General features: G+C 46.4%; 1 protein-coding gene and 1 non-coding gene across 2 annotated transcripts; both read right to left on the bottom strand.

Annotated features, from left to right (window-relative positions):
- Positions 1-490: 490 nt before the first annotated feature.
- On the bottom strand, positions 491-2,362 carry LOC136514054 (DNA damage-repair/toleration protein DRT100-like). The gene has a single exon (XM_066508033.1). It carries the CDS (start codon positions 2,228-2,230, stop codon positions 851-853), a length of 1,380 nt encoding a protein of 459 aa, XP_066364130.1. The 5' UTR covers positions 2,231-2,362; the 3' UTR covers positions 491-850.
- Positions 2,363-6,896: 4,534 nt separating this feature from the next.
- Positions 6,897-7,035, bottom strand: LOC136514640 (small nucleolar RNA Z247). Its single transcript, XR_010773787.1, has one exon. It is a non-coding gene; the product is annotated as a small nucleolar RNA Z247 (small nucleolar RNA).
- Between the last annotated feature and the right edge of the window lie 17,254 nt (positions 7,036-24,289).

Here is a 24,289-nt window from a genome sequence, read left to right as displayed (position 1 = left end):
GCTATTTATTTATGCCGATAACCGATTTGGCAATGAATAAGACTCTGGAGAAAGAAGTTGCATTGCCGAAAATGGCTACAGGTGCCATGGGAAAGGATAAGGGAGCTTGGCTGTCTGTCAAGTGTCAACGAAACAAAATGACAGCATTGTATATGTATTCAGACACTCATTAGTGCACATGTATTCCACAAGAAGATCGAAGCATAGTACAGTATTGCTTATAGGAGTATATATCTCTGTTGGTGGCAACCCAGTTGAGCATGCTGAGTATTAATAAATTAATAATACTCCTAAATAAATACTCTGGCATTCTCTCTCTTTTTTTATTATTTCAAAATCCAAAGTTTAAAATTTTTGACCGATGATTTAGTTAGCAATTTTTAATTACTATAAATACAAACAGTTAGATATGTAACTAAATGTACTATACACTTATCATAAATTTATAAGTATAACAGTACTATAATATAAATGGTTAAAAATGTAGTTTGTAATAAGACTGTCAAGGATGGAGGGAGTAGCAGTAGCACACAAGAAGCGTTCCGTTGCGTTGCCCTGTGACCGTTGGCGCGGGCGCGGGACGACAAATCCGTCCGCGCTGGATTCTGCTGCGTTGAAACCTGAAACCCAAACCCAAAATCCAAAATCCCAATCATCACACCACCAAAACACCTCTCTACGGTTACAGCTAAAACAAGCGGACAAAGGAGCGACGCGAGAGGTCACGGCCCCAGGACAAGACGAGGACGCCAAGCACCGCCGCCCGTGGACGTGCCGCGCCGACGAGCGTGCGCGCGCGCGCGCCCCCACCTGTCCTGCCACCCCCGTCCGTGTCACACATCTCAGTCCGTCAGCCGTCGCCGCCTGCTCCTCCTCCGCTGGTGGTGGTGCTCCGGCACTGCTCGGCGGGCCTGGCCTCGAGGGGGCCACCGATGGTGGGGCACCCGGCGGCGGCGGAGGCCGACGGCAGCTCCATGCAGTTGTACGAGAGGCAGAGCGCGGCGGAGTCCGGGAGCGGCGCGGCAGGCGGGACCGGGAACCCCGTCAGGAAGTTGTGCTGCGCGTACAGCGTGGTCATCAGCCCCGCCAGCACGCTGCGCGCCACCGCCGCGGGGACCTCCCCGGACAGCCGGTTGTTGTTCACGTACAGGCTCCCCGCCGCCGCAAGCGCCTCCGGGACCTCGCCCGAGATGCCGTTGTGGCTCACGTCCACCACCGCCCACTCCTGCTGCGGGGACGGCGGCGGCACGGACAGCGCGCCCGTGAAGTTGTTCCGCGACAGGAGCAGCGACGACAGCCCCGGGAGACCGAACACCGACGCCGGGATGCGGCCCGAGAAGTTGTTCATGGACAGGTCCAGGAACGCCAGGTCGGCGGGTAAGGGTGGTGGACTGGCAGAGCCGTCGTCACCACCACCGCCACCAGAACCAAAGGCCCCGTCGAGGGTGCCCTGCATTGCGTTACCGGCGACGGAGAAGTACCGTAGCGTGGCCGGCAGCGGCGGCAGCCCCCCAGCGAGCGCGTTCCTCGCGAGGTCGACGTGGAACAGCCCGGAGCTCGCGAACCCGTCGGGAATCTCCCCGGAGATCCCGCCGTTGTTGGCGAGGATGAGCACCTTGAGGCTGGGCGAGTCGGGAAGGAGCAGCCCTGGCGGCACGGCGCCGTCGAGGCGGTTCCCGCCGAGGTCGAGCGTGTGGAGGTCGGGCAGCCCCGCCAGGGAGGCCGGCACGGCGCCCGTCAGCTGGTTCCCCGCCAGCGAGAGCAGCCGGAGGCGGCGGAGCCCCGCGCCGAGGGCCGATGGGATGGGACCGGACACGCGGCCCGGGTACAGGACCAGGTCCGTCAGCGCGGCGAGCGTGGAGAGGGAGTCCGGGAGTGTGCCAGTTAGTCCCGGGGAGTCGGCGAGCCCCGTGCCGAGGGTCAGCACCGACACGCGGAGGACGGTAGGCGTGTCGGAGGAGTCGCCGCCGCCGCCGTCTCCGTCGGCGTCGTCGGGCGCGCAGACGACGCCGGCGTACGCGCAGGGGCTCCGGGCGTCGTCCCAGGTGTCGAAGAAGCGGGAGCCCCGGAGGTCGCGCAGGCTGGCGCGGAGGTCACGCAGCGCCGCCGCGTCGCGCTCGTGCAGCGTGGCCGGCTGCTGCGCCGGCGCCCGGGAGGCGAGCATTCCCAGGAGGAGGAGGAGGAGGAGGAGGAGGAGGAGGGGTGGCAGAGGCAGAGGCAGCAGCGCCATGTGCGTGGCCTCGGCCGACGCGGAAGGAAGAGGACAAGCGGGTTGTGTGGCGGGTGTCTGTGTGTCCTGCCACAATGCCCACACTTCCCTTGGGAGATGCACGACTAGTAGAGCAGCCAGTGGAGGCGAGAGAGCTCGATAGCCAGCCAGTGTGTAGAAAAAATGGAGGGAACAGGTGAGGCTAATAGTGGGCAGCGTTACCTCGTGCGTGGTCAGGTTGGGTAAAAGCGTTCCCTGTGCCGCCGCCTCCTCCTCCTCGTGCTCCTCCCCTCTCACAGGTGCAGGTAGCCAACACAACAGCCCCGTGTGGTCCAGGTCTCCGTCCATGCCGAGATGCATGGAGGAGCGTCTGCCTGCGTACTCACCCTCCTTCACCGACATCGCGGGATTTGCGTATTTCACAAGTATGTGCAGTGCATGCCGGCCTGTGTACGTCCCGCGGCGCATTGGTGGCCTGGTGTAACCCGTGACCGTGATCTCTCCACCACACTCACTCTGTGCAACGTGCATGCTCCCTCGCGGCTCGCCGCACATGACACACCGTACGTTTCTATTCATTATCATTCGTTTATGGCTACGCTACGCTGCTTTGGCAGTAAGCAGCAGACATACCCTCCGCCCCATTATTGATGACGGGCCGGACTCAGTACTACTACTACTAATTGTAAGGAGGAGTAGGGTTAACGTGACACCCTTGGGGTACACGGTTCCGTGTTATATAGAGGTGGGAAGAGCCTTCATCGTGGCTTATATGTTTGTCAAGATTATAATAATCAGATCCACTAATCTAGGAACTAATTACGGTTTACATATGTGCCATACGGCTTACATGAGGACTTCTATCTTCTAACATCCTCCCTCAATCTCAGCCACTTTTAAGGTTGAGGTTGTCTCTAAATTTTCTTAACTTGACTACAGGAAGAGCCTTGGTAAAACCATCAACTACTTGATCACCTGTTGAGATGAATCTCACATCTAACAACTTTTGAGCCACTCTTTCTCTGATAAAATGAAAGTCTATTTTTATGTGTTTTGTTCTTGCATGGAACACAGGATTAGCTGAGAGATAGGTTGCTCCAAGATTATCACACCATAGCCGTGCTCTTGGGGGATGATGAATACCGATTTCTGTCAACAACTTTTGAATCCATAGCAATTCTGCAGTTGCATTGGCCAAAGCCTTGTATTCGGCTTCTGTGCTAGACCGAGAGACAGTAGGTTGTTTCCTAGCTGTCCAAGAGACCAAATTACTGCCAAGGAACACAGCAAAGCCACCAGTGGATCTTTGGTCATCAACACAACCAGCCCAGTCAGCATCTGAGAACGCACTAACAAGCATTGATTCTGATTTCTTGATATGTAACCCAAGTTTGATGGTGCCCTATACATACCTCGGGATACGTTTCACGGCGCTCCAGTGAACTGTAGTACATGCATGCAAAAATTGGCAGACCTTATTCACAGAGAATGAAATGTCCGGTCTAGTCAATGTTAGATATTGTAAGGCTCCAACCACACTTCGGTACCTTGTTGCATCATCAGGCCCAAGACAGTCACCATCAGTAATGCTTAGCTTCTCAGAATTAGACAGTGGTGTGTCAACCGGTTTGCATCTGTTCATACCGGATCTCTTAAGGACATCATTAGCATATTTTTCTTGGCTGAGAATCATACCATTGCTTCCCCGTTTGACTTCGATGCCCAAGAAATAATGGAGGTCACCTAAGTCTTTGAGAGCAAAGTCTTTCTGTAAATCAGCAAGAAGAGCGGCGGTTGCTACAGATGAAGAGCTAGCCACAATTATATCATCCACATAAACAAGAACAAACAATGTATGCCGGCCCTTGTTATAGTAAAAGAGTGATGCATCTGACTTTGATGGAGTAAAACCCAAGGCTTCAAGCTTACTGCACAGGCGAGCATGCTAGGCTCTTGGAGCCTGCTTAAGACCATAGATGGCTTTATCAAGTTTGCACACATACCTAGGGTTCCTATGATCAACATAGCCAGGAGGTTGACGCATGTAGACTTCTTCTTGAAGCATACCATGGAGAAAGGCATTCTTAACATCGAGTTGTCGGAGAGACCATCCTCGAGAGACTACAACAGACAAGATCAATCGAATAGTGGAAGCTTTAACGACGGGACTAAAGGTATCCTCATAGTCCACACCATATCTCTGTTTAAAACCTTTGGCAACTAATCGAGCCTTGTACCTCTCAATGTCACCATTAGCTTTTCTCTTTATTTTATAAATCCACTTGCAATCTATAACATTTTTGCCGCGAGGAGGTGGAACCAGGTGCCATGTACCATTTTGAATCAAGGCACGGTGCTCCTTGTTCATGGCCATAATCCAATTTTTATCCCGCAAGGCATCATTGAGAGTAGTTGGTTCTTCTAAAACAGCAGCACTGTTACACCACCGAACCATACCATTGGAGTAGGTCTTGGGTTTGACAATGCCGCTTTGAGATCGAGTGGCAGGTCGAGGCACAGTAGGTACTTCACCTGATGATCCGGGTTGTAGCAGCAAAAATGTAGTATCACCAGCAGAGTTAGCTGCCACAACCGATCCATTCGACAGCCGAGATCCTGATCCCCTCGGCCCGGGATCAGTTTGTGCAGCTGCACTCGATGAGGTAGGCGACGACGGTGGATGAGGCTGCACAGAGGATCCAGATGGGCTTGTCGGTTTAGATCCAGACGACGTGTGGCTCGGCGATGATCCCGATGGTGATCCGGCCCCGCCTGCCATGCCTGCATCCGCTGACGCGATCGGATCAACTCCGAATGTCGTGCCACCGTTGTCTCCTAGCTGGTGACACATGAAATAAGGGTTGTTTAACCCGATCTAAGCACCATTTTGAACACAATTTCTAGCCGAATTTCCTCTAGTACGTTCCCCATCCTGTAACACATCTCCAGAAGAGCTTGGTAATATATTAGCAGGTAATGAAGAATCAAACACATGATCATGTGATGAGTTGCTCCCGGGAGTGAAAGTAGGATTAAGGAGAACATCAGGAAGAAGTTGAAGCTCGGCTCAGAGTTGAACACCAGCATTTGGGTGAAGTTTAGAAAAAAGGAAATACGTGTTCGTCAAAGACTACATCACGCAAAACATAGACTCGACTAGTAGAGGGCTCAAGGCACTTATAACCTTTGTGATGATCACTATAACCAAGGAACACACATTGCTTGGAACGAAAAGCAAGTTTCCAAGAATTATATGGTCTAAGATTCGGCCAGCAAGCGCACCCAAAAATACGAAGGAAAGAATAGTTTGGTGACTGACCATGAAGTCGTTCAAAAGGTGTATCATGGTTAATGACCTTGGAAGGCAGCCGGTTTATTAAAAACACAGCTATTGAGAAAGCCTCATCCCAAAATTTTAGAGGCATGGATGCGTGGGCCAACAAGGTGAGTCCTACTTCAACAATATGCCTATGTTTGTGTTCGGCTGACCCATTCTATTGATGAGCATGAGGACATGACACATGGTGAGCTATGCCTATTCGTTGGAAAAAGGTACTCAGGGACTGATATTCGCCACCCCAATCGGTTTGAACACTCTTGATCTTGCAATCAAACTGTCGCTCAACAAGTTGTTGGAAATCATGAAAGCGTTGAAAAACTTCAGATTTACGCTTCAGAAGGTAAATCCAAGTAAACTTACTATAATAATCAATAAAACTTAAATAATATGTGTTCCGACCAACAGAATTTGGAGCAGGGCCCCATACATCTGAGAAAACAAGATCAAGAGGATTGCTAGACACACTGGTGGACTTAGGGAATGGCAACTGATGGCTTTTACCCTGCTGGCATGCATCACAAACATGAGCTTTATTTGACTCTTGGGCAAAGGGGAGCTGGTGGCGACTGATGACACGCTGGACGACTGGAAGGGAAGCATGACCGAGACGATGATGCCATAGAGATGTAGGAGGCTTGACAGCACCGAGCGCCTCTTTGTGTGGAGTTTTTATTGGGTAAAGACCATATTCACATCTGCCCTGAAGAAGAGTATTCTTTGTTCCCTGATCCTTGACAAGAAAATGACCAGGGTGAAACTCTAGAAAGACATGATTATCACAAGTAAATCGATTTACAGAAACAAGATTTTTGTTGGCTTGAGGAACATGCAAGATGTTACGAAGGTGTAATTTAGTGGAAGGAGAACTCAAAACACTATGACCAATGTGATTGATTTTCATACCTGATGCACTAGCAGTGTGAACTTGATCTCCACCATGATATTGATCACGCACGGTGAGCTTCTCTAGATCACTGGTGATGTGATCAGTGGCACCGGTATCCATATACCAATTGGTGTCCACTCCATAGCTAGTTGTTGCAGTTGAGGTGGACCTTTGCTGCTATGCACCCCCTGAATAAGAGGAGTCATACCTTTTGTAGCATCTACCGGCATGATGACCCTCCTTGCCGCAGATCTAGCAAATGACACTGGCTTGAAAAGATGATGTGTGATCGCCGCCATTGTTGCCGTGACCAGAACCAGCGTTCCGGCCACCGCCACCACGACCACCTCCAGATCGGCCACTTCCACCATGGCCCTTAGATGATTGACCGCCACCATGGCCACCCTTGTGTGCCGCGTTCACAGAGGGCTGATGCCCACCTTTGCAAATGGTGATGCGTTGCTCGTGGCTGAGAAGCTGCACAAGCAACTCAGAGACGATGATCAGCTCCACCCGTGCTGCCACTGCCGAAATGACCGGATCAAAGTCCAGATCAAGACCGGTGAGAATGTAGGAGACGAGTTCTTCATCCTCCAGCTTGCATCCCACGGCTGCCATGTCATCTACCAAGGCTTTCATTTTGGCAAAGTATTTAGAAACTGTGGATGTACCTTTGGAGGCCATGGCCAAGGCATCCTAGTGCTGATGATCTTTGCGCGTGACTAGGATGCAAATAGCCCTTCAATGGCTGTCCAGGCGCTCACCGCAGTGATGTAGGTGTTCACATGCCCTAGAATCTCCTTGGACATGTTCGACAACAGATAATTGAGGATAGTTTGATCCTTAGCCACCCATGACGCATAGTCAGGGTTTGGCTCAGGATCCTTCTTGGAACCATCTGCCTTGGATCCATCAAGGGTGATAAACGGCGACGGTGGCATAGCAGTTGGTTCGATGAATGAACCCATCTAGGCACCCCGCACCGCCAACAAGACCTGGGCTTTCTAGGACTAAAAGTTTGTGTGGTTGAGTTTTTCATTTGTGGGAAGAAAGGTGAATGGAAACATGGCGGCGGCAGTGGAGGAAGACGAGAACGCCATGAGAATTTCCATGGGGATTATGGCTCCTTGATACCATGTAAGAAGGAGTAGGGTTAATGTGACACCCCTTAGGGTACACGGTTCCGTGTTATATAGAGGTGGGAAGAGCCCCCACCGTGGCTTACATGTTTATCAAGATTACAATAATCAGATCCACTAATCTAGGAACTAATTACAGTTTACATATGTGCCATACGGCTTACATGAAGACTTCTATCTTCTAACACTAATCACTATTATTATATGTACTCCAATTGCTTGTGGCTCCTCCCTGACTTCATCGGAGGCACCGTCGGTGCTAGCCGCCATGCTGTGACCACCCAACTCACCGGTGCTGGCACAGGGGCACGCCCGCTGCCACAGCCCACGGAGGAGGCCAGATCCCATGCGGGTGGGCCCCAGCCAGCTAGATCTGTGTCCGTTGGTGGTCTAGGAGGCTGCTCCAAGCTCGTCCGCCCTCCCTCGCATGGGTTGCAGTGATGAGGAGCGGGACGCACAGTCTCTACCGTCACCACCTATGTCTCCGCACCGCAGTCGGGAGGTTGCCTGCGCTGTCGGCGTCCCTAGCTCACCCACCCTCTCTCAGGATGCTGCACCATTCTTCCCAGGCAGCCCCGTGGGAGGGCGCATGAAGAGCCATCGGTGGGTGGACGCTGACGGTGAGGAGTCCAACAACGACCACCCCGCCATTTACCTAGACGCCGCCCATCGCCCACCGAAACTAGTCAATGTGACCCTGCCGCGCGCCCAAACTCTAATGTCAGGCCGTGGCAGAGTGGTGGTGGGCCGCCAGGGTCATGGACTGAAAGGGAACCGTGACTCAAAAGAGGGGGGTAAATTAGGCAACTTAAAAGTTTAACTCTAAACTATGGCCTTTTTTGGAACCTTAGCAAAACCTATGCAAAAGATAAACTATCTAAATGTGCAACTATGGCTTTGCTAGTGTGTTGCTATGTCTACCACAAAAGGAGTTATGCAAACGATGTAAATGCAGAAGCTAAAGAGTAAGGTAGAGATATGCAAACTCTCGTCAATGACTCTGGTATTTTTATTGAGGTATCGAGAAGCGCGCAAGCTTCCCCTAGTCCTCGTTGGGGCCCCTCGCAAGGGATTCAAGGAATCCCTTGCAAGGGTCAAGCTCCTGGTCAGGTAACTTCATAGATAGCCCTAGACCTTCCTCACGCGCAAGTGGGTCTCCGGTGTGCCTTCCTGAAAGGATCAAGATGCCCAAGAGGGAGGTGAATTAGGCTAATTCTAAATTTCTTTGCAATAATTAAATCTAACGGTTAGCTCAATTAACCCCTTGTGCCTAGAAAGTATTTCTAAAGTTCTACCGCACAAAAAGTCTTGCAACCTAAGTTCTAATCCTACTCTAGTATGGTAATTCTATGAATGTAAAGACAAGTATTAAATTGCTCAAAGTAAATGCTCAAAGTAAAGAGAGAAGGAGGAACGCGGCGATATTTTGCCGAGGTATCAAAGAGTCGCCACTCCCCACTAGTCCTCGTTGGACCACCCGCGCAAGGGTGTAGCTCCCCCTTGATCCATGCAAGGATCAAGTGCTCTCTATGGGTTGATTCTTTAACACTCCGTCGCGGTGAATCACCCACAATCGCTCACAACTTGAGTTGGATCATCCACAAGCTCCACCGGATGATCACCAAGCTCCTAATCACCACCAAGCCATCTAAGTGATGGTGATCACCAAGAGTAACAAGCATAAACTCTCACTTGACCACAACAAGCCTAATGAGAAGGGTGGATGCATATTTTGCTACTCTTGATCTCACTAATGAGGGCTCTTTTTGGGATTCTCAAATCTCAATCACCTCACTAGGACCTTACTCTTCTTGGCACTCTCAAAGGTGTTTTTCAGCTGTTGAAATGAGCAAAAGTACCCCCACACATGAATGGAGGAAGTATTCATAACATGGGCTAAAAAATGAACCATTATGTGCCTCTACGGGGTGACTGGACGCTCCGGTCATATTGACCAGATGCGCTGGTCAGTTCACCCTAAATTCCAGTGATCAAATGGTAATCGGACGCTGGATAGCGTCCGGTCATCACTGACCGGACGCGTCCGGTCGTGATTTTCCCTCTCTGGAACCTTACTGAAGTTGACTGGACGCTGGCCCTCAGCGTCCGATCACTTCTAGACAACTTTACCTTGATCAAATAAACTGACCGGACTCTATGCCAGCCTCCGGTCACACCGAAGCCAGTGTCCGGTCAGTATTTGACCCTCCATTCACTTCCAACTTTCGAACGTACGTGAATGAAGTTTGCTCCAATGGATCTAAGGGCTTTTTAGGAGCTACCTAGTGCTAGGTTTAGCAAGTGTGCACCACATCTAACCCACTAGACTCACCTAGGTCAAGCTATCCGTCCATACCCCCCTTAATAGTACGGCCAAAGGAAAAACAAAATCATAAACTACTCTAAGTGTCTCTTCAACACAAAACGATACTTAGAAGTAGTCCATCCTTAACCTTGTCGTCCATCCTTTGAAAACTGAAACGATTTCCATTATAGGGGCATGACCACCATGATAGCCCAATCGATCTCTATTACCATGACCTAACTTAATTGCCTCTGCAAAATATACGTTAGTCATAGTAATCACGTATTGTCATTAATCACTGAAACCCAACTAGGGGCCTAGATGCTTTCATTCTCCCCCTTTTTGGTGATTGATGATAATACTACCTCGAGTATGTGAAAGAGTTGAGGTTTTTAACATGCTTAGTTCATATAAGCTTTTGACAATAAGAACAAAAGAGTTAGGCAAGCTTATATGACCTAAGCCAACATGATGTACTCAAAAGATATGAAATAAAAATGAGTATAAGTAATAAAGCTCATTTGTATCGGAGTAAAACGCGGAAGCAAAGCAAATGAGTATAGCACAAGTGATATGACATATAAGCAATTTAAAGTAGAGAGCACACATGTCATATATCACGATCACGTAGATATCACTATCATATAAATATAGTTTGATGCATAAAAATAAACACACAAATGCATAATAGTGTATCACACATAAAACTCTAAATGTAATAGATAATCTAGTAGATAAACTAAGCTCCCCCTAGATATGTCGCTCCCCCTAAGACTAACATACTTGATCCCTCTCCCTCTTTGGTGTCAAACACCAAAACCTAAGGGTCGATCGACGGAGTTGCAGCGGACGAGTCAGGCGCTGAGGTACGAGGAGCAAACTGGAACTGAGTGCCATCATCATCTGAACCAGAGCTCTAAGCAGTCTGATCCTCTATAGCTAGAAGCGACGCTAAAGTGGTCTGGGTCAGATCAATAACTGGAGCTACTGTAAACTATGCAGGTATGACTGGAGCAGCCGGCTCTGATGATGCCACTGAGGAAGGGAGCATCTCTGTAGTCCCGATAATAGGTGCAACTATAGAAAGACCTGAGACATGCAAATATGGTGGAGTAGGCTACCCTGTCAACTCACTGAAAGTTGTTCCAAGATTCCTAGAGACTAAGGTATCAGGCACTAGTAGTGAGGAAGTCTGAGCCGGTGTGAAGCCCATATGAAGAGGTGTGAACTATAGGGCTAACACGGACAAAGCAAACCACTAGGACACCTACTCTATAGGTGAAGCAAACTGTGCTGGTGGCTGTCCCTGACTCTGAAGCCCATTAGGCTGTAAAGCTGGAGTCATAGAAGTAGTGGTAGGCTGACCAAGCTGAGGTGAAGACTGTGGCGGTGGAACCCCAATAGCTGTCACTACATACTACATAAATCTAAGGAGTTGCTACTGCATGAGGAGCTGCTGCTGATGCATGGCCTACTACTGCTGCTGTATGGCCTGCTGCTGCCACTGAAACTCATCCTACCGAGTCTGAAACTATGCAAAAGTAGCGGTGGTCTCCTAAGCCTAGTGAGCCTAATCCTGCCTCATCTGCTCAAGTATGGCAAGTAGAGCGGGGTCTATCTGTGGTGTAGGTGGAGCTAAACTGGAGCTATCGGCCTCATGGTCATGTTGACGTGGAGGCATCTGAGGAATGTCCCAGTAGTCCTCGTCTGAGCTATCACTAGGGTCGCTCTCAACCATCCCCTCCTGCTGAGCATCAAGCTGCTCCTTCTCTATAGCTGCTATATCCCTGATAGTCTCATCCTGCTAAGCTGTAGTCTTTGGCACCTCTAGATGTTGGCTCGACTAGCTAGGTGTCCTCACTGCACTATGTCGGATCATCTGAGTCATGTTGTATGCAGTGAACTCTATAGTAGCACCACTGTATTCTGCCAGCACCTCTAGTGGCCTCATAGTAACTGCCCTGTGGATCAGGAATATAATCCAGTGAGCATACGATAGCTGCCTATGACCCCTGAACCCCTCTGCAATAGTATCCTCCATCTCTGATAAAAGGAGATCCCAAATATCAAACACTATCTGCTGCATCAAAGAGTTTAGTAACCACAACTATATGAGAGTCAAGCCCTCGTGATATCCCATCCTCGAAAGCAGTGTCCTTCTCATAATGGCATCAAGCACTCTAGTAGTGGGAGTGAGATCACTGGGTATCCTACTAGACCCCTCGCCGAATGGCTCTATGAAGCAGTGGTGGACTAGATCTATAGGGGACACCATACCGCCATGAGGGCATCTAGGAGACACTGTCTATCCATAGCAAACCTCATGTAGACAGACGGGCTGCTCCTGAAGCCTAAGGCCCTGTTTGGTTGGGCTTTTGGCTTTGGCTTTTGACCCCAAAAGTCAAAAGCCCAACCAAAGGGGCTGCTTTTGGAGGGTGCTTTTTCAGAAGCAGCTGCTTTTCCATAGTTCATTTTTGAAAGCTGGGTTGACCCTGCTTTTGGCTTTTGGCTTTCTGCTTTTTGAAATTGGTGGAATAAAAAGCTCTTCCATAGTTGTTTCAAGAGAGATAAAGATAAAAGGTATATTTTATACTTGTTTAACCAAACAGCTTTCAGCTTTTCTACAGCTCACAGCCCATAGCAGCTTTTCCACAGCTCACAGCCCATAGCAGCTTTTTCCCACAGCCACAGCTCAACCAAACAGGGCCTAAGTATCTCTCTAACCCTAGTGCTCATCAGCCTGTAATCTCTGCCACCAAATGCAAAGTGTATAAATCTATGCTGCGGGTCAATCCAGAGAGAAGCATAGAACTAACGGACCCAAGATGAAACATATAAGCCTGTCCATCCAAGTAAATCTGTCAGCCCTGGCAGGTAAGATAGGTAAGGACAAATGTGTTGTCTAGCTGCTGCAACAATGGTCTCAATGTTACACATCCTTTGAGATCTGAATATAGCCCCACTGTTAAGATATGCATTATAAAAATCTTCCTGCAGAGGTGTGTAGAAACCCTCTGAAGCACGCTCATCCTGCCTCGGTGGAAACCACTGTTGAAAGTCCACAAATCTAAGCTGTTGAACCTGCTTGGCCGTGGCGGCCCTCAAATCCAAGTGGTCACTTGAGACGGACCTTGTGGTCTAGGCGGTGGATGTGAACCCCTCCACTGGGTCTCTGACCTTAGAGTAATTGGCACACGGGTATGATCAGAGTGGCGAGGCTATGGCTGAGGTGCCTCCTCTGTCTCCACAGCCTGCTCTCCCTCCTGAGTCTACGCTGCTAGCTGTGGCACCTGCTGTGACCCCCCTTGAGGCTGACTCTCATCCAAGACAACTCACCGTCCTACAACCATGATAGTCCCAGCTAGACCACCATGACGGCGCTCAACCTGCTCAAGTGTGGCCCTCATAGATGGAGAGAGCTGATCTATGATCTGGACTCCACTCCTAGCACCTCTTGCCTCTGCACGCTCTGCTGCTGCTGCAACTGTGACTGCTCTAGCCGTATCTCCATCTAGATACGTCTGCTTCTTTGTTGCAAGCTTCTTCGTTGCCTTGCCTTTTGGATCTATAGGCAAGCGACGTGAGGGTCTTGGATCCTCATCACCGGGACCACCTCCAACATTCTTAACAAAACCATCTGATGGATCTGAAAAGAACAACTATCGCTGATGAAGATCAACTGTCAACTGTCACTTCTGAGGCTTGGCCTCGATCTGTACTCACGAGCTTGGCCCTGAGTTAACTGACAACTATAAATAGGACCACAACGGCACCAACTCACTGCATAATAGAATAGAGGGTATACAAATAATTTTAATTATTCATCTAGAGATATGAAACCCTAGGAAAGCAAGCAATTAGATGTGAAATTAGAACCGAGGGCTTGCTACCCGACGAACCGGTGAAACGACAAGAATAGGAACGAATCGGGGGACCACCAGGTCGACAACTGGTGATTAGGGTTTGCAGTGGCATGGATCGGTGACAGAGGGTGCAGGGCACTGCAATGTGGCTTGGGCACGTGAAGTAGAGGCATGAGCATGGGCTAGGGCAAGAGCTCGACGGTGCTGGAACACCTCTTAGCCGCTGAACCACCAAGTGTTGGTCAACACAACGGGGACATAGCGTGTTGGCAAGCACGTGAACCTCGGGAGAAAATCGATTGTCTCTCTTTCTTTGGCATTCTCCCGGTGATTGGCTATATATTCATCTTGTGATTGGTTTATCCCCTACACGTCGGTATAATCACTCTACTCACTCACTTACATTCTTGTAAACTAGTTGATACAAGCTCTTTAGTGTAATTAGAATTGAGAGCTTGCCTTTTTATTTACATTCATCTAGTTGAGCTCTTTAGAGTAGCAAGTTTGTGTGCCTAAGTATTCATTGCAACTAGAATTGTTGGATAGGTGGCTTGCAACCCTTGTAGAGCTAGAGCAAGTTTGCATTATGCTATTTGTCATACTAATCAAATTGCTCTAGTTGATTTGTAGTTTTTTAAATAGGCTATTCACCCCCTCTAGCCATATTAGGACCTTTCAGACGGGCGTGGCGGTGGCGAGGATGCGAAATAGAGATAGGTCAAAAACCACACACGGAGATTTATAGTGGCCCCCATGGAGTAGAATAGGAAACGGAGAAAAGAGTTTGATTCCCGCACGATTTCTATTGACCAGACGCTCCGGTGGCAGCGATCAGACGTTGCCACCCTACGTTCGGTCGATTCCAGAGAGGTCCAAATCCTCTAGAATTGTGACCGGACGCCTTCGGTGAACACCTGAAAGCTCTAGTTTGGTTTTGGTTAATTGATGAAACCCTAAGTGCTAACCTAGTTTATCAAGATGATTATGAGATAGGTAGCACTACTCCAAGTGATGAAGCAATGGCGAAGATCATGACAATGGTGATGGCATGGTGATGGTCAAATGCTTAAACTTGGAAAAGAAGAAAGAGAAAAACAAAAGGCTCAAGGCAAAGGTATAAAATGTAGGAGCCATTTTGTTTTAGTGATCAAGACACTTAGTGAGTGTGATCATATTGAGGATAGATAGCCGTACTATTAAGAGGAGTGAAACTCGTATCGGAATGCGGTTATCAAAGTGCCACTAGATGCTCTAACTCATTGCATATGCATTTAGGATCTAGTGGAGTGCTAACACCCTTGAAAATGTTTGTGAAAATATGCTAACACTTGTGCACAAGGTGATACACTTGGTGGTGTTGGCACATCTACAAAGGAGGTGGTGTTTGCAGGGTTGAGATGGGTTTGGGGTCCAGCGTCCGTTCAGTTGACCGACGCCAACGTCTTCGCGATCAACTCGTTTTCACTTCTAACTTCTTCACCCTTGATCCAATGTGCCAACCATAAGAATTTGCATCCGGCGCAATAGAAAATAGGCATTTCATTTTCCCGAAAGCGCCGAATCCCGCCGAGCTTGCGCAACTCGTTTTCCTGAAAGCGCAAGCTCCGCAGGATTCAGCGCTTTTGGGAAAATGAAATGCCTATTTTCTATTGCGCCGGATGCAAATTCTTGTGGTTGGCACATTGGATCAAGGGTGAAGAAGTTAGAAGTGAAAACGAGTTGATTGTGAAGATGTTGGCGTCGGTCAACTGACCGGACGCTGGGTCTGAAAGCACCGGATGCTGGTTTCTGTGTCCGGTCAAACTGACGGGTCTGCACAGTACCGAGGGTATTGCACCGGACATTGGTCTGTGTCTGGTCAAGGTGGACCGGACGTGTCCGGTCGAAAAATATGCCTCGGGGAGCTTACTGGAAACGACTGGACGCTGGGGCTTCAGCGTCCGGTCAGTTTTACCACAGCGTCCGGTCGGCTTTGTAGCCGTTGAAATCTGACGAACAGCGTTTGAAGCTGGTGACGCGTGGCGTCCATCGGGCGACCGGACGCTGAGGGCCAGTGTCCGATCAGTATGACCGGAGCGTCCGGTCAGAGCGCATTTTGCCCAGTGAAGGGGTATAACGGCTCTATTTGATTATGGCTCTATTTATAGCCCCATGGCCAGCTCAAGGGTGCACTTTTGCACATTTTCATTGACATAGCAACCTTGTGAGCTTAGCCAAAGCCCTCCCACTCATCTCCATCATTGATCCATCATCATTATGAGATTGGGAGAGAATCCAAGTGCATTGCTTGAGTGATTATATCTAGAGGCACTTGGTATTTGTGTTGCACTGTGGATTTCGCTTGTTTCTCTTGGTGGTTGCCACCACCTAGATGGTTGGAGCAGCGGTGGAGGATCGGCACGAGTTGGTGATTGTTCGTGGCCGTCTCCGGTGATTGTGAGGGGAGTTGTACCTTCCCCGGCGGAGCGCCGAAAGGTAACTCTAGTAAATTGCTCGTGTCATTGAGTTACCTCACTTGTGGGTCAGTTCTTGCGGTGTCCAATCGTGTGGACGAGGTTTGTGAAACACCTCTTAGCCGCTGAACCACCAAGTGTTGGTCGACACAACGAGAACTTAGCGTGTTGGCAAACACGTGAACCTCGGGAGAAAATCGATTGTCTCTTGTCTTTGACATTCTCCCGGTGATTGGCTATATATTCATCTTGTGATTGGTTCATCCCCTACACGTTGGTATAATCACCTTACTCACTTATTTATATTCTTGCAAACTAGTTGACACAAGCTCTTTAGTGTAATTAGAATTGAGAGCTTGCTTTATTATTTATATTCATCTAGTTGAGCTCTTTAGAGTAGCAAGGTTGAGAGCTCTTAGTGAGTAATTACATAGCAAGTTTGTGTGCCTAAGTAATCATTGTAACTAGAATTGTTGGATAGGTGGCTTGCAACCCTTGTAGAGCTAGAGCAAGTTTGCTTACGCTATTTGTCATACTAATCAAATTGCTCTAGTTGATTTGTAGATTTTTAAATAGGCTATTCACCCCCCTCTAGCCATATTAGGACATTTCAACACCGACCGGACATAGCTAGAGTCTGGTGCAAGCTGCCTTCATCGTCTTCGATCGACCGGACGCTGGATCACCATCTGACCGGACGCCAGGAGAACACTGTTTCAGCGTCCGGTCACTCCTTCTCAACAGTAGTTCACCTCCTGTGAACTGACCGAACGCCGGACATCAGAGTCTAGTGCAGCGTCCAATCACCCTTTTTCCAGCAAATCTTCAAAGTCCTTCGTGCTGCCTGTTCCGAATCAAGTCCCAACTCCGATAAGATCCAAATAAACACCAATTGGAACCGATGTGAGTGACCTCTCTCAAACCCTCAAGTTTTTCAAAAATATTTTGCCTTAGGCTATAATTCTTTTTAAGAAAATAGGCAATAAGAGGGCAATTGAAGATAAACGACAAAACAACATTCATGCATATGCAATGCAATACTTGAAAATAAATATAGTTGCTTATCAAGTTTGATCCAAGGTTAAGCTTCTTCACACGCTTTACGGCGGTTATCTTAACCATGTTAGACAAGCCCTATATGCATTACCAAAAATTAAATATGTTGTATATTACAATGCAATGCAAGAGACAACACAAGCTCATTTTCTAGTGAAGTTACTAAAATCAAGAACATTGAGCTCATTCCGCAAATGACAAAAAGTCGCCTCATCTAGCGGTTTAGTGAAGATATCCGCCAATTGATCTTCGGTCCTTACACCTTCTAATGATATATCATTTTTAGCGACATGATCTCTAAGAAAGTGATGGTGGATATCTATGTGCTTGGTGCGAGAGTGTTGAACCGGATTATTTGCAAGTTTTACCGCACTTTCATTGTCACACAAAAGAGGTACCTTTTCTAGAACTACACCATAGTCTAGCAAAGTTTGTTTCATGTATAATATTTGTGCACAACAAGCACCCACGGAAATGTATTCTGCTTCAGTGGTGGACAAAGCCACACTATTTTGTTTCTTGGAGGACCAAGACACAAGTGATCTACCAAGCAAATGGCACCCTCCGAATGTGGTTTTTCTATCAACTTTGCATCCGGCGTAATCCGAATCGGAATAGCCAATTAATTCAAATATAGCTCCTTTGGGATACCAAAGGCCAATGCTTGGTGTGTGCTTAAGATACCTAAGGATTCTTTTTACGGCAATTAAATATGTTTCCTTAGGACTAGCTTGAAATCTAGCACACATACATACACTAAACATGATGTCAGGCCTAGATGCGGTTAAATATAACAAGCTACCAATCATGGAACGGTAGAGAGTTTGATCAACCGGGTTACCTCCCTCATCTAGGTCAAGATGTCCATTGGTAGGCATTGATGTCTTGATTGGCTTACATTCATCCATCTTAAATCTCTTGATAAGATCTTTTGTGTATTTCTCTTGAGAGATGAAGATGCCTTCTTTTATTTGTTTGACTTGAAAACCAAGAAAGAATGTAAGCTCACCAATCATTGACATCTCGAACTCCTTCGACATCAATTCACCAAATTCTTTGCATGAGTCTTCATTTGATGATCTAAAGATGATATCATCAACATATACTTGACAAATAAAGATATGCCCATCAAGCTTCTTGGTGAAGAGTGCGGTGTCGACCTTCCCAATGGTGAAGCCTTTCTCAATGAGGAAGTCCCGAAGGCGCTCATACCAAGCTTTTGGGGCTTGCTTAAGCCCATATAGTGCCTTGGACAACCTATAAACATGATTAGGATATCTAGGGTCTTCAAACCCAGAAGGTTGATCAACATAGACTAGTTCATTAATAAAGCCATTTAAAAATGCACTTTTCACATCCATTTAAGGAGATCTTGTGGATGATCTTATAGTAGAGGTGTATTTCTTCTATTGACCACTTAAGGAGGAGGTTGTGGAGCATCAATATCTTGTGCTTCTACTACCATTTGATCATGGGAGATATTAGTATCTTCATTTTCTACTCTCCCATCTTTATCACAATCTTGTGGCACACTTGATGAAGGTGGATCAATCACTTGTACATCATCTTTAGGCTTGATGTCTCCAACCAGAATGTTCTTCATAGCCTCCCTCAATGGTTCATCACCTACATCATCAAGATTTTCATGTGCTCCTTGGGAGCCATTAGATTCATCAAATTCCACATCATATATTTCTACAACCAAGCCAGTGGCATGATTAAATACTCTATATGCTTTGAACTTTGATGAGTAACCAACAAGAAAACCAATATCACAACGTCTTTGAAACTTCCCTAGGTGTTGCCATTTCTCGTAGATGTAGCATCTGTAACCAAACACCCTAAAGAAAGAGATGTCTGACTTCTTCCCATTGAGCAATTTATAAGGTGTCGTGCCAAGAAACTTTTGAAGGAATAGATGGTTGTATGCATAGCATGCGGTGCTGACAGCTTCCACCCATAGAGCTTCGGAGGTGTTGTACTCATCTAGCATTGTTCTTGCAAGAGTGATCAATGTCTGGTTCTTTCTCTCAACTACACCATTTTGTTGAGGAGTATATGTTGCGAAGACCTTATGCTTGATCCCAACTTCATCATAATAGGCTTCTATATTTGTGTTGTCAAATTCCTTCCTATTATCACTTCTAATCTTCTTGAGCTTCACTTCAAATTCATTTTGTGCTCTGTTGGCAAACTTCTTAAAGCAAGATGCAACTTTGGATTTGTCATGAAGGAAGAATACCCATGTATATCTTGAATAGTCATCAACAATCACAAGACAATAAAGATTTCCTCCCAAACTCTTGTATGCTGTTGGTCCAAATAAATCCATGTGAAGGAGTTCTAACACTCTTGTGGTTGACATAAAAGCTTTGGTTGGATGAGTATTTGCATCTTGCTTGCTGGCTTGACATGCACTACAAAGCTTGTCCTTCTCAAACTTCACGTCCTTCAACCCTCTCACCAAATCATTCTTCATTATCTTCTTGAGTGAGCTCATCCTAACATGAGCAAGTCTTCTATGCCATAGCCACCCAAGTGTTGTTTTGGTGAATAGGCAAGTCTTCAAATTTGCATCTTCGGAGGTGAAATCCACTAAATATAGATTGGTATATCTAAATCCTTTTAATATCACTTGATCATCATCCTTCTTAGATACAATAACTTCCTTCTCGGTGAACAAGCATTGGAAGCCAATATCACACAATTGTCCAACGGATAGCAAGTTGAAGCTTAATAAAGCAACATATAGCACATTTAAGATAGAATGATCATTTGATATTGCCACTTTGCCTAATCCTTTAACCTTGCCCTTTGAATTATCTCCAAATGTGATTCTTTCTTGTCCATCTACTTCTTCATCTAGTGAGGTAAACATACGAGGATCACTGGTCATATGTTGTGTGCAACCACTATCAATAACCTAATGACTTCCACCGGTCTTGTAGTTCATCTACACATAAGAGATCAAGCTTTAGGAACCAAACTTGTTGAGGGCCCTTCACCTTCTCAATAAGTGATTTTGCAACCCAAATTTTCTTAGGCCTATTCTTGTTGGGAGGTCCTAAGAACATGACTTTCATTTTCCCACTAGAATCCTTTCTAAGCATGTAGTGAGCATTGAAGGCAAAATGTCTAGCATACTTGGGCAAGGGTTGTGGTAGTGGAGTTTAGCACTCATGGGCAAAGTGACCTTCTTATCCACACTCAAAACATCTCTTTGGCTTTGGCTTTGACTTGTGTTGTTGTTGAGCTTGAGCCTTCTTCTCTTGGTTTGCTAAATACCCAATGCCACTTCTATCCATTTCTATGATGGTGTTCATAAGTAGCTCACTTTGTAGATACTTGCCTCTTGTGAACTTGCTTAATCTAATCTTGAGATGCTCTTTCTCCAATTTGAGCTTCTTGTTTTCTTCCTTGAGAGCATCATTGTTTTTCTCTTCCTTGAGCTTCTTGTTCTCTTCTTTGAGCTTCTCATTCTCAAGGATCAAGTCACCATCATGATCAAGAGTTTCTTACACAATAGTGTTGTGGCTTTTGATCTTTTCAAGATCTTTCTTGAGCTTTTCATTGTCATTCTTGAGCTTGACAAACTCATCATAATCATCGGCCTCAACCACTTGCTTACCCTTGCTACTAGAACTTTGCTCAATGCTCTTAATGATCAAATCATCACATCATGTAGCTATATCAATCTTAACAACATTGTTAGTAGCATCATGCGGCTCATTGGATAAGAATTCTTGAGAAATAACAAGATTATCATGATTGATCTTTAGAGTTGTATATTCTTCTTTTAGCTTGTTATGGCTAGTGATGAGCTCATTGTGTATCTTCTCAAGTTTATCATGTTTATCTCTAAGCTCTTTCTTAGAAGATTTGAGCTCCTTGAGTTTAGATGATATAACATCATTTGCATCTCTAAGCTCGATACTAGCCTTTTCCGCCATATCACATTTTGCTAAAAGTGAATTATTCTTAGCTTCTAGCTTTTCATTCTTAGTTCTAGTCTTTGTAATGATCTTAGTGTATTATTTTAGCAATCTATCAAGATCATCATAAGAAGACAATTCATATTCATCATCATCACTATCGCTATCATCATTACTAGCATGTTTATCACCACTACTATCATCATCATTTGATACCTTGCATTCACCCTTGGACATAAGGCATAGGTGTGTAGAGGATGATAGCGGTGGTGGCGGTGAAGATGATGAAGAGTCAATAACAATTGCGGCCACCTTCTCATTGTCACTATTATCATCGAATGAGCCACTAGATGAATCAATGTCCGTGAGCCAATCACCGATGATGTATGCCTTTCCACTCTTCTTCTTCTTGTGGAAGTCTTTCTTCTTATCATCTATCTTTTTGTATGGCTTGTTTTTCTTCTTCTCATATTCTTCTTCATTACTTGAGTCATCTTTCTTGCCCTTGTACTTGTTCTTGAACTTGTCTTTCTTGGGCTTGGTACATTGGTGTGCTAGATGACCAAGTTCTCCATAATTGTAGCAATCCATCTCGGAGATTGGCTTCCTTCTAGAGCTAGTGAAGAACTTCTTCTTCTTGCCATCGAACTTGATGCCACTCTTGTTGAGCTTCTTTAGCATCTTGGCGGTCTTTCTCACAATGAGAGCAAGACTTGCATCATCAACTTCATCATCACTTGAGATCTCATACTCAAGTCTTGCTTTACCCTTCTCTTGGCTAGCTTTGAATGCTAAGTCATTTTCTTTCTTCTTTATAGAGGATGAGCCATCTTGAGGTGTGATGTGCATGTACATCTCATGAGCATTGATCTTTCCCAAGATTTATGTCGGTGTAGCAGTGAAAAGATCACCTGGATGAAGCATAGTGGCAATATGCCCATATTTGTCAATGGGGAGGATACTCAAGATCTTTCTTACAACATCGGATGGTTGCATTTGAGTGAGTCTAAACCCATTGACTTCCTCTATAAGAACATTCAAGCGTGAATACATTTTATTAACACATTCTTTAGGAAGCATCTCAAAGGAGTTAAGCTTTTTCATGACAAGATGATAGCGTTCCTCGTGCTCACTCTTTGTTCCCTCATGGAGCGCACAAACATCCGACCATAGTGCATGGGCATCTTTGTGGTTCCTTACTTGGTTAAACACATCTTTGCAAAGGCCTCTAAAGATAGTGTTTCAAGCCTTTACATTCCATTTCTCGTAATTCACCTCATTGCCTTGTAGGTTAGTAGCATCCCAAGGTTTTAGGAAGCCTTGTGAGGCGGCTCTAAGTATTCCATCATCTAGAGCTTCTAAGTACACCTTCATGTGAATTTTCCAATATGGAAAATCATCCCCCTCAAAGATAGGAGGAGGTCCATTCCCGTGAGACATCTTTCTCTAGGCAGTTAAGCCTAAATACATGAGCACGAGGCTCTGATATCAATTAAAAGGATCAAGATGCCCAAGAGGGGGAGTGAATTTGGCTAATTCTAAATTTCTTTGCAATAATTAAATTCAACGGTTAGCCCAATTAACCCCTTGTGCCTAGAAAGTGTTTCTAAAGTTCTACCACACAAAAAGTCTTACAACCTAAATTCTAATCCTACTCTAGTATGGTAATTCTATGAATGTAAAGACAAATATTGAATTGCTCAAAGTAAATGCTCAAAGTAAAGAGAGAAGGAGGAACGCGGCGATGTTTTTCTGAGGTATCGAAGAGTCGCCACTCTCCACTAGTCCTCATTGGAGCACCCGCGTAAGGGTATAGCTCCCCCTTGATCTATGCAAGGATCAAGTGCTCTCTATGGGTTGATTCTTTGACACTCTGTCACGGTAAATCACCCACAACCGCTCACAACTTGAGTTGGGTCATCCACAAGCTTCGTCGGATGATCACCAAGCTCTTAATCACCACCAAGCCATCTAGGTGATGGCGATCACCAAGAGTAACAAGCATGAACTCTCACTTAACCACAACAAGCCTAATGAGAAGGGTGGATGCACACTTTGCTACTCTTGATCTCACTAATGAGGGCTCTCTTTGGTATTCTCAAATCTCAATCACCTCACTAGGACCTTGCTCTTCTTGACACTCTCAAAGGTGTTTCTCAGCTATTAAAATGAGCAAAAGTACCCCCCCTCCACACGAATAGAGGAAGTGTTTATAACATGGGATGAAAAACAAACTGTTATGTGCCTCTATGGGGTGACCGGACGCTCCAGTCATGTTGACCAGACACGTCAGTTAGTTCACCCTGAATTCTAGTGATCAAATGGTGACCGGACGCGTCCGGTCGTGATTTTCCCTCTCTAGAACCTTACTAGAGTTGATCGGACACTGGCCCTCAGCATCCGATCACTTCACCTCTCAGCATCCGGTCACTTCTAAATGACTTCACCTTGATCAAATAAACTGACCGGATTCTATGACAGCGTCCGGTCAGTATTTGAGCCTCCATTCACTTCCAACTTTCGAACGTACATGAATGAAGTTTGCTCCAATGGATCTAAGGGCTTTTTAGGAGCTACCTAGTGCTAGGTTTAGCAAGTGTGCACCACACCTAACCCACTAGACTTACCTAGGTCAAGCTACCCGTCCATACCCTCCTTAATAGTATGACCAAAGGAAAAACAAAGTTCTAAACTACTCTAATTATCTCTTCAACACCAAATGACACTTAGAACTAGTCTATCCTTAACCTTGTCGTCCATCCTTTGAAAACTAAAATGATTTCCATCGTAGGGGCATGACCACCATGATAGCCCAATTGATCTCCATTACCATGACCTAACTTAATTGCCTCTGTAAAAAACACATTAGTCATAGTAATCACGTATTGTCATTAATCACTGAAACCCAACTAGGGGCCTAGATGCTTTCACTTCCATCAAGCCTCTCCTAGACCGCTCTCCACCATCTTCACTACCAAGCTTCCGGCTGAACTACCGCGGGTCTTGTTCTCTTGGGTACACGGTGGCAGCCACACCACAAACGTGGTTGGTATGATCTCACAAGACTACAAACCCCTCCGATATACAACAATGGTGCGTGCAAGCA

Source organism: Miscanthus floridulus, chromosome 16, assembly GCF_019320115.1.
Source record: "Miscanthus floridulus cultivar M001 chromosome 16, ASM1932011v1, whole genome shotgun sequence".
Lineage (NCBI taxonomy): Eukaryota > Viridiplantae > Streptophyta > Magnoliopsida > Poales > Poaceae > Miscanthus > Miscanthus floridulus.
Note: the sequence above shows the minus strand (reverse complement) of the source record. Positions and strands in the feature narration are given on the sequence as shown.

Bases quoted from the DNA above. Each gene is read 5' to 3' on its own strand.
- LOC136514054 (XM_066508033.1), bottom strand. From the start codon at position 2,230: ATGGCGCTGCTGCCTCTGCCTCTGCCACCCCTCCTCCTCCTCCTCCTC.